Genomic DNA, 11,399 nt, shown 5'->3' with positions numbered 1-11,399 from the left:
CTGCGCTCCAGTGTTTATTATTAATATATAGAGGATATTTCATTTAAGAAACAGTTTATGATGGAAAGAAATCAACCAGTACAAAGTATAAAACAATAAAAATTTCTGAAATATACATTTAACTATTAGACATAAATCTATTTCAGGACAGGCAGCATAAAAATCTACTAAATTAAATATGCCAAATTTTATTCTATTGCCTTTATTCTGAAAATATTCAAAATAATAATATAGAATAGATATATTTTATATTATTATAGAATGTATCTATCTAAGGAAAACTAAGAAGCAAGGAAGCAGAATTAACAAAACTGAAATGCGAGGGTGTTCTGCACAATAAATGAAGGGTTTGTATGAATTCAAAAACATTAATGTAAAAGCGGCTCTATTTCTAGTTTGCTTCTTGTCCACATGTGTGGAGTGGCAGAGAGATTGAAGAATGCTACTCTAATTACTTGATGAGACTGTCTCTGTGTATAGACTAAAACAATGTTATCCATGATTCTCCTCTCATTTGCTTTAAAAATTATTTTTTAACTTACTTTGAAAAATTCTTGTCAACACGACTGAGCTTTCGCCTCATTTGATAACTAAAGGGTCCACGCTAAAACCGGTGTATTATATTCAAATCTGTGATTATGCATTCTGAATTATTCTTAGACACTACAGTAGTTCATCCAACTAAATTAGTTGCTTTTTAAGGGTTTGCACAACTTAATGTTGTATTGTTGTAATTGCAATTACACTCCCAGTTTTGTCCTTCCCCTTGTAGTTTTGGTCATAGTACCATGAGTCCTTCACTTTACAGTTCCTGACTAACTTTTATTTCCTGATAAATTTATTTCACTAAACTTTATTGCAATAGCATAGCCGACATCAGCATATCCAACATACAGGTCTGTACCAGCTCTCCAGACTGGTGGGCTGCTCCGGGTACCATGACATAAAAGCTCAGAGCACAATTTATATCCCCTGTTTACGCAGATTTTTTTTTTCCTTTTCAGCAGTGTCACGGTTGTATAAGACAGGAAGACCAGACGTGCAGGCAGTAACAGATCTTAGTTGCTGGATTGTTTATTAACTAAGTGTACTTTTACTGATGATGAGATTTAATTTCTGAGTCTAGTCTAGTCTGACTCTTCTGGTGAAGTTTCTCTGTTGGTGATTCACAATTTTGGTATCAAAAAAGTCCATACATTTGTTACAGAATGCAGCAGGGTGTGTATGGCATAGGTATCTGGAGGTTTAACAATATTGTGTAAGGTAGAAAACAAAGTACGAGTATTTCCTTCAGCAACTTAATAACAGAAGTGTAGTAAGCAGATTTAGAATGATAAATAGCTTCTTGTTAATGTTGTATATGACTGAGATAAATGTCCTTATAAATATAAACTCCTGTTTTCCTGAAATGACATTCCAGGCGGCGTCCAACTGACTTTGAGCTGGTATTCAGATGAATACCAGGGGATGAGAGAGAGAGAGAGAAGGAAACGATTCGAGTTTTCACGGAAGCCAAGGTAGCTAAGAGGTTATAAATCTGCTGTTACAGTGAGCTAAAGAAGGAAGCTGAGGCTTCTATGGTTGGTAAATTATTAATGGCAAAGGAAAGAGGTGACAGACATTGGTCTGTCACCTCTAATATTTCTAAAAGTAACTGAGCATTTTTGATTACTTTTGTACAGGGGGATACTAACACTGAATAAAACGAATTTATGATCTGAAAAAGGCTTGTCCTATACAGCACAGCTCTCTGGGGTGACACCAAAGCAGACAAGACCCAAATTTTGTCGTATTGTATTTAAGTGTTATTTGTGAATAAATATCATGATTTTCTGTCAGTGTTGTTGTAATGCTGTTTTTTTTTACAGCTTTGTCATGGTTATATAAAATAGAGAGGTTTTGGCAGACAATTTATCTTAATGTTAATCAACCAGTATAACCACTACAGCACTCCGTCTATTAATACTGCAAATCAGCCTCTTGGCAAAAGTTCATTGTTAAAAAACGGTGCATAGACTTTTCTGTTTGTTCAGCACACAAACACAGTTCAGCCTTTGTCACATGCCTCCCATGTACTAAAACAGCAATTTCTTTACATAAATCAGTCAAATCTAGGAAAAGTTCCCTCCCGACACCTTCACAATCAGCTACGTGGACTGGCAGATTCATACACATACATTGCTAAAAACACAAAGTGGATCTTGAAATCTGTAATCTTTTTCTTTCTGCTTTCAGACCTGTGTGATCTGATCCATGAGGAGGAGATTCTGTCCAAGTTCACAGCAACTGAAAAGCAGCACAAAGGTGTGCTAGCTTAGCCACAATCATGATAAGTGGAAAAACCAGGACTGGAATGGAGGTAAGAGGTACGTTTTAGCCGTTTTATTACTTGATCTGCAGTAGAGTAAATGGGCAAAGTACAAATACTTCTTTACTGTACTTTACTGTACTCAAATGTTCAGATATCTGTACTTTATTTTTAAAAACTTTTTCCTTTTTCTCCCAACATCTCAACACAAATGTCTCTACTTTCTAGTCCTGACATTTTCAAAACAGGCAACAAATCTGAGGAGATCTAATATTTCCTGCCGCTACACCCCTGCAAACATCAAACTGATTTGAATCTAAATGGAGGGAACTATAACACATTAAAGACAGACCTATTGGTGTATCCATCACTGGTCACATATGAAGAGATGAAAGATGCACAAAGAAACATATAATTTATCCATAAATTATATGCATATATAATCTAGAATTATATCCATATAATTTCTTATAATTATATCAATTTTTAGGCTTTTGGCTACACTGCACAATAGACCTTTTACACAGCAGGTTTTAAGCTAAGAGGATAAGGGTGCTACAAACATGAACAGTGGCTCTGCTGTGTTAAACATGAAGTGCAGAATGTTTACATATTAATGAAAATCCATCATCTTTAAGGATTAAAAAAAATATATCTCAACACTGACGTTTGCACAGAATAGAAAAGAATAGAATAGAATGCCTTTATTGTCACTATACAGATGTACAATGAAATACAGAGCATCTCCTACTCAGTGCAAACATGTGGGAGAATGGGGGGTGCACAGTTTCTGTGTTATGTATTTACAGTTTGGGTTATTGCATATAAAATTATTTAACGCACAGTGATGGTTTATAGAGGGAAGTCCTTGGAATAGTGGGTGGAACTGTGTTTTCAGTGCATGTGTGAGTTCAGTGTGGTTATGGCTTTTGGAAGAAACTGTTCTTGAGTCTGTCGGTCTTTGTACTGATGCACCTGTAGCGCTTCCCTGAGGAAGGCAGGTTGAACAGGTCAAAACCAGGGTCGGAACTGTCCTTGATGATGTTTGTTGCTCTGCTGAAGCAGTGGGAGGAATAAATGTCCATCAGGGAGTGGAGAGGGCAGCCGATGATCTTCTGTGCTGCCTTGACTACTCTCTGTAGCCTCACTCTATCTGCCTTAGTGCAGCTACCATACCATACTGTGATGCAGTATGTCAGCAGTGATGCAGTATGTCAGTATATGAAGTGGCATTCATGCTTGACAATGAATTGTTTTTTACATCAACCTGTAATTATGTCTATCCCACCAGGAAGTCTGACCAAAGTAGCGGTACAAACTTTAATGAGTTAGTAATGATTGGTTTGCCCATGCTGAAGAGGGAAGTTACATAAACAATTCATTAAAAAACATCTAAGAAACTATTGAGAAGGGATATTTTACTGTTATTTTGTCACTGCATTAGAATCATATAATAAGCGTTGCATTAAAGCATTTATTGAAGCTATTGACATTACATTAACGTTTGTATTACAGTGATTGTTATAACCTCATGTTAATCTTCTATTTACAGGTGTTAGTATAATCATATAATCTTTCATTGCAGGTGTAACCATGATCATCTTTATACATATTGCCGCTTGGTGCTTATTATGGAGTTGTGCTCAAGTCAGTAAGGGTTAAAAGCTACAGTCAGCGGGATGTCTGGCTGATCTATTGAGTGAAGTGACGTAGAGTGTAGAAGGCCGCACATGCTTACAAAACACATATACCATGTTATTCATCATGATCCTTTATTCATTCATTCTTTTATTAAGCTTTGAATAGTGGCATTTGATTAGAACATTTATTCAACATATTACATGTATGGTTTCAGTTAGGTTAGTGCACACATGAAGAGTTGGCCTCTGTCCTTATAGACAGAGTGAATGCTGAGGTCGAGGCACACACGCACACACAAGCAGTAGTTAAACTCATGTAGAGGGGAGAGTTCAAACATTTAAATAATAGTTTGCAAGGCCTTGTAGCTGTTTGATTATGCTTGCAGGAGAGACTGTTTGTTCCAGGGGATAAGCAGAGTTAGAAGATTACTGGGAAGGATCTGGCCTCGGGAAGAAGAAGATGTTCTTTTAATGTGTTAAAAGTTGTCAACATTGATTGTATTGTACCTACTTTACGCATGAGGGGGCGTTCCAATACCCTGATTTTCATAAAACTATTGTTGTGTGGTTTTCGGTGAGAGATCTGGTGCTGTCTGCGTACAGTGTCCCATCTCCCACATGTGTGTTCATTAAAATCATCGTTTGACTTGACCCGGCCGGACCAGTGTTGTTATTTTGGTTTTCCTCCTGTATCCATCCCCAATATTTTGAACCCGTGACACTATCCAAGTAAAGTTGGCAACACTACTCATAGTAAGCACTCTGAGTAACAGGAAAAGTGCCGACCGAGCTATTAATAATAATGACTGCTCTCTGACACTGAAATAATTATCTGTTGCATTCAAGCCAAACAACAGACAGTGATTATGTTGGCCCCAGGGATTCCTTTAGGTGTCTCCTCCACTGATATTGTTCCTCTTTGCACACTGCTTACTGTATCTCTCACTTGATCTTGTTTGACCCGATCTAGACGTGTGAGTTGCCAAATTATAACTCCACAGGTTGGATTTTTTAAAACCTAAAAGCAGCACCCAGAGAAGGTGCAGGAGTCTCGTACCACTTCTTACTGTATGAATTTGTGCAGAAAAGACCCACATTTGAGCCACAGTCACAGTTAAAGTACATTAATCAACTCATAATGTGTCTTCAACACCAACCCCAAGCTGCTATGAGAGACACATACATTGCTTCCTTCAGCTTCCTCACTATCCAACTTTGTTGTGCATCTCTCCTGCTTTAGTGGACACAGAATTTGCATCACGGCTCCACAGTGACAATCCTGTGAAAAAAGCTCCCACAGTTCATGTACTGTTTATGTGATTAAACCACATTGCACCTCCTGTATCCAAGGTTCAACTCTCGTTTCCAACCTGTTACAAAATAGCCCGGGTACAGGAAATAACAACAAATTCCTTTGAAAATCATTTTATTATATTAGCGTCAAATTTTCAGGACAACATCAAAAAGTTCTTTCATGACCAGTTTGATAGCACTTTGTTAAATGTAATAAAGAAATAAAAAATTGCCAGTAGAATATATGACAGGGTCACATGGTGAAACTTCTCAAAGACACTAAAAAACACACAGTGATGGTAACATCCTCACAGAGTGTCATAAGAGGTAGGTCACAGTTAAACATGCGACAGAGGAAGCACATCATGTTTCAGCATTTTTAAGAAGACAGTTAACTCTTGGACAAATGTCCTTATTGTTTCTTTCCGTATTCTGTAAATTGATCTTGCTGTGTTGAGTAGATGAGTCAATCACACCACCTTAATGTGAAGACAAGCCTGGTCCTGGGGTTGCTGGGGCAACAAAAGCTGCTTCCTGTATAGCTTCAAGCAGAAGTTCTCCAATCTGAAAGAAAGGTTATGTGAATGTTATATGATCATCATTATATTATTATAAGGAAAGTGTTGTTATTTAAAATGCTAAAGAGGAAAGTTCAAAACAGAAAAGACTGAAAATAAGAGAAAAATCACAAACCTGAACATGAGGAGGGGCACTGAGGACGTACGTGACAGCACTGGCAAGATCTTTTGCTTGCAGAGACTGTTAGAGAAGTGCAAAGTGCGTCATTTGATTTTATCTGAATGATCATGTCAACCCCCTCACAAACTGTAGGATTAATAATTTTACCTTATATGCAGCATATATGCCAGCCACTTGATCAGGATTGTTGGCCCGTGATACAAATTCTGTCACCACTAAACCAGGAGAAATGCTCTGCAAAAGGAGATAATGATAAAGGAACTGTAGGATGTACTGTGCATGTGTCTCACAGCAGCTTATACTTGTGTTAAAGGCACTTTTCCAGTTGGTTACAGTAAGTTTTAAAGCCTTACTGTGGCTCGGATATGACTCTTTTCAGCACGCAGCTCCTGTCTCAGGCCCTCAGTCAGAGCAGTTACAGCATACTTGGTGGCGGTGTAGAAATGTAGATCAGCAAAATCATAGACATGATGTCCACACAAGCTGCAACAGGAGTTTTACAACCCGTGAACAAACAAATTCATTTTCAACTATTACTAGTACTTTTTTTTTCAGATTAACTAGCAATTAAAGTAATCATTACTGTGATGGCCAAACCCGTGGCCACACTCTAAAGTCAGTAACTCTTGTATTTTCATTTCTTCATTTGAACGTAGTAACACACTTTAGTTTCCAGTAACTTTATTAATTGGTTTGGATACATTTGTTCTATTTGTAAGCGCGCACATTTAGTTTAGTTATGTATTCATACCACTTCATTGTGGTATTCATCTTTGATTTTTTGACTAACCTTGTCTTTTTATTTCTTACCTGCTATCATCCCTGGGAGTTGCTGGACAAAAGATGCTAGCCAGGGTTTGAAATCATTAAATGCAAAGGGGGATAATTGGACCACACCACCACTTCCTGCTGAAGGGGAGAATGTGTGTTTTCTTTCATTTAAAAACAAAGTATTTGTATTTAATTAAATATTTGAGTTTAGGGTTTAATGGTTTTGATTTTCTTCTTTAGTGTTTAGTTTATTAACAAACTAGATTGTACTGCATTGTGTTGTGATTTATGATTGTATAAACCCCTCATGTGTCAGAATGGTCTGATCAGCCAGTATATATACCCCTGTGTGTCATTTCATGTTTAGGTCAATTATGTTTGTTTGGGCAGTCATTTGGTTTGTTAAGTTTGCAGTCTGCCTGAGTTCAGTTTTGTTTCTTTGACCTCTTTTATGAGCTCAACATTTATTACTTTTTAAATATAATTTTTGGGGGTTAAATAAATGAAAAGCTATATTTTTCTAATAATTCCTGGAACTCCTCCTGTTTTTCAACTCGGTCCATCACAATTACCCTAGTAAAGTCCTTAAACAAAGATCCCTTATTTCCCGTCTTCAATCTTGTAATAATGATGTGATTACAAAATAATTCTGATCTGCAGACATTTTCCACAATAGAAAAAAATCAAATCAAATAAATAAATAATGATTACTGCATTTCATTTAGTGGCTCGGGGTTTGAGTAAATGAAGCACGGTCTGTTGCAGTAGGAAACAGTTTTTGGTGTCACTGGACCAAAAGCCCATAAATGATCTTTATCCATATTGTAATTCTTATAGTAACAAATGGTACTATATTCCGCACCTCCTCTAAGTTTGCTTTTGGGTTTCAGAAAATCTAGTCTATGTTAGGAGAATTTGGCTTCTCGCAGATCTACATCAGTTCAGAGCAGGGGAGATTTATCAGACAAGAAGCACAAAGAGGAACAACATCAGTAGAGAAAATACAGAAAGACATGCACAGGCCAGACAGATTTAAACATCATCGTGTGTTGCATTACTTGGCTTGAATTCAACAGATAGTCATCTCTATGCCAAAGAAACATGAGTACTGTTAATACCACCATCTTTGCTTTTCCTGTAAGCCAAATGTGTGCTTTGAAAAAGGTCTGTTGAGTCATGTTGCCACAGGATGCTCGTAATCAGTCTAAATGATGATTAGAATCATATGACATTTATGTGATATTTAAATCGACAGATTTCGAAGTTCTGTCACTTTCTATTAGCAAGTAAAACTGCACCTGTTTATGTTTATGATGTGCCCATCATCCACGTTTCTCTCTTTCATTGACTGATAAGCTTCACGTGCACAGATGCTCAGGGCAAGAACGTTCACCTGTAAGAAACCAAGCAGAGAAATAAACAACAAAGTCAACACCCTCCAAACAGCTCGTTTGAAAGCTGGTTTCTTGTGCATGGTGGGGGGGGGGGGGGAGTTGTTTCCCTACTTTCATGGTACTTTTCAACTTTCTGAGTTTTGTCCTATTGCACTAATTTTAACAAACTATGTTGTTTTGCAGGATTGTAGGACAACAACTTTGTAATTCAGATGAGAGTCATGACTTTGGTTGTATCAGACTTTCTTTTTTTGTGATGGATTATACTGAGCAGAATGTGATTTAATGGATGACTTGATGGAAAATGGTTATACTGGTTTATTTACATTCAAATAAACTTTCTTGTCTCTGTCTAATATAAGCCTAATGCAGCTGAAAATTTTCTGCATGATAGTAAGTTTAGTTCTGTCCAACTTTCTGTTTTTGTGATGGACTAAATTGAAAGTTTCATGTTTCATATTCTAAAAACTATGAACAAATCAACTGAAAACTGATCATTTAATTGCTCTTCTGGGAAACCACTCCTGTGAATGCTTCTTTCAAACAGAACTGCAGATCATTTTTTTCTAAAATAACTCTGAGATCTTACATCCATGATGTTCTTCCAGCCGCTGGTTTTGCCACTTAGCAGTGGCTCTGGATGAGATAAGCCAGCATTGTTGATACACACGTCCACACCTTTGTGCTGCTCTTTGATCGCTGCAAACATGGCCAGAATCTCCTCCTCTTTGGTCAAGTCACACTTGAAAGGAACCAAAACACCAGGATGGCCGGCGCTCTGACACTCTGCTGCCAGTTTCTGAAACCAAGAAGCGAACGATGACAGAGGTTTAGCTTCAAAATAACTCTGCCCTTCAAATCTTTATATAAAATTACTGTAAATTTGTGGATTTCAGTTTTCATAACACAGCTGATCAGTAACTTTGTACAACACTGGAAGTCAGATTTTTGTCTCCAACTGCAAAAACATTCTTCTCACTGGGTCTCAACTCATGTCTGAACACGTCCTGCCATCAGCTGCTTCATCAGATCTGCTGCATAGTAACGTATCTTTCTATCTCAAAAGCAACAAGATTATTTTAGTAGCAGAAGGAGTTTTTATCTGACTGGAGCATTTTTACTTAACAAAAGACTCTACTGAACCACTGCAGACTGTAAAAAAATTCAGCCCCCAGACATGTTTGAATAGTTCTGTCTAGAGCAGGGGTGTCGAAGTCCAGACCTCGAGGGCCGGTGTCCTGCAGGTTTTAGATAATTGGGTCAACACACCTGAATCAAATGATTAGTTCAATACCAGGCCTCTGGAGGACTTCAAGACACATTGAGGAGGTAATTTAGCCTTTAAATCAGCTGTGTTGGATCAAGGGCGCATCGAAAACCTGCAGGACACCAGCCCTCAAGGCCTTGAATTCGACACCTGTGGTCTAGAGTCACTGGCTCATATGTGTCCAGCCTTCTGTTTCTGTGTTGGACTAAATTAAAAATCTATTAACAGTCAACTTTTACACAGAATCTGATTCATAGTATTACAACAGATTACTGTAAAGCTGGTTTTTCAGGTTTATTTACTTTTAGTCAAATAAACGGTTCAACTTTTGCCCAGCCGCTCCCTCTGTTCTTTTTTGCTAGGTAACAGTGAACATATATATAAATATAAATATAGACTAAAAAATATAAAATGCAACAGCCGAGATCGAAATACACTAAGTGATCGATGCAGGCCTGGTCCATCAAAATTTTCTTTTCTTTTTTTATCCAGGTTGGTACAGCTGTTGTTGGGCTAGAACATCTTAGTTGCAATGTAGAAATTAAAAGTTACCTTTTAGCTATTATCATTTTATTATCAAATTGCTTTAACCATGAGCCATTTATTTTACCTGAATCTCTTGCTCTCTCAACCTTATTTGTTAACTACACCTCCCTCTGTGTCTTCCTCACTCTCTTGTTGGGACTGCTGGTCCTCTTGCGCTCTCAATGGCTAATGCTAGCAACTATGGCCTTATTTTTGTGCCTCTATTCTGAGCGCACATAAATAATTTTTGCAAATGTTGCATTTTAAGGAGAAAATTATTTTGAGCGAACAAAATTCATCTCAGTGTTTGCTATTATCCATATACACACACAATAACTGCCATTCTCGCTCAGTTGTTGGCATTTGCTCTTGCTCAGATCTCTGCTCTGTGTGCTCTCAGTGTGTCACTTCGGCTTTCAACATCTCTGCTCCCTGCACACTCAACTCTTTCTGTACACGGTTATAAATGTGCCACAAAACCAACTAATCACAGACTTGGATGCAAAATACTTGGCTGTTTTGGTCTCCAATCAACGCGCTAGCTACTGCATTCAGGAAACACAAATGTAGCTAAATCCAGTGAAGTGGTTTGGTTTAACCTAGATTAAAACCAACATAAAAATTATATATTTTACAATCAAATAATTGAAAATACTAACCGAAAATGTTTTTAACTACACTATTATTTTGTGTCTATATGGATAATAGCAAACACTGAAATACATGAATTCTGTACATGTATTTCAGAATTTTGTACATGAAAATAATTTTCTCCTCAAAATGCAACATTTGTTCTTGCAAAAATTATTTACGTGCGTTTATTATAGAGACACAAAAATAAAGCAATAAGCTACAATGCCAGGGCTTTATGTCAGCTGTTGCTGGTACTACTGCACTGCTAACATGTCGGTTAATTTGACACACTTTGCTGTATCTATTTCTTGTTTATTTTCTCTCTTAGTTTTTTTTCTCTTTTCTTTCTTTGTTTGTATCTACCGCTTTATTAACACTAACTTTGTTCTAGGGTGCGTAGGTGCACACGGAAAGTAGAGGGAGGGGTCAGAGGCGTTAAGAGATTTGATTGAAAATGAAAATTGAACTAATGCAAAGAAGAAGAAGAAAAATGCTTCGGCCCACTGGGAAAATACCCGGCATACTAGATTACCAGTCCGGCCATGGATATAGGTCCAGATACTCTACGCTGAAACTGAGTTTTCACTTCAGAACAAACCTGGATTTTTGCGACGTCCCTGGCGCAGCCCACTACTTTCATACCGAGCCGGACCAGCTCTACGGCTATAGCCGCCCCAATCCCGACCGAGGCTCCGGTCACCAGAGCCACTCTGCCCCGCCAGCGGTCCATCACAGCGGTAACCTGCTACAAGCACGAAAGAAGCACAAATACGAAGAGAGAGAGCGACGGATCTTTCACTGTCCCGTGTGAGCATTTATATATGTATAGAAACACCTGAGTCATGTCAGCCCCCTTTTCCTCTCAAACA

General features: G+C 37.8%; 1 protein-coding gene across 1 annotated transcript; it reads right to left on the bottom strand.

The window, feature by feature from the left end:
- Positions 1-5,357: 5,357 nt before the first annotated feature.
- On the bottom strand, positions 5,358-11,399 carry LOC100695806 (dehydrogenase/reductase SDR family member 11). The gene is made up of 7 exons (XM_019367514.1): positions 11,129-11,399; positions 8,695-8,904; positions 8,010-8,104; positions 6,294-6,423; positions 6,088-6,174; positions 5,935-6,000; positions 5,358-5,805 (listed from the first exon to the last, which is right to left on the bottom strand). The coding sequence occupies exons 1-7, from the start codon at positions 11,258-11,260 to the stop codon at positions 5,722-5,724; spliced, it is 804 nt and encodes a 267-aa protein (XP_019223059.1). The 5' UTR covers positions 11,261-11,399; the 3' UTR covers positions 5,358-5,721.

This window comes from Oreochromis niloticus, linkage group LG14 (genome assembly GCF_001858045.2).
Source record: "Oreochromis niloticus isolate F11D_XX linkage group LG14, O_niloticus_UMD_NMBU, whole genome shotgun sequence".
Taxonomy (NCBI): Eukaryota; Metazoa; Chordata; class Actinopteri; order Cichliformes; family Cichlidae; genus Oreochromis; species Oreochromis niloticus.
Note: the sequence above shows the minus strand (reverse complement) of the source record. Positions and strands in the feature narration are given on the sequence as shown.

Bases quoted from the DNA above. Each gene is read 5' to 3' on its own strand.
- LOC100695806 (XM_019367514.1), bottom strand. From the start codon at position 11,260: ATGGACCGCTGGCGGGGCAGAGTGGCTCTGGTGACCGGAGCCTCGGTC. The intron at 6,424-8,009 runs GTGCAGTTTTAC...CTCCTGTTGCAG, and splicing joins CACATCATAAACATAAACAG to CTTGTGTGGACATCATGTCT. The intron at 6,001-6,087 runs GTAAAATTATTA...CTTCTCTAACAG, and splicing joins GCATATATGCTGCATATAAG to TCTCTGCAAGCAAAAGATCT.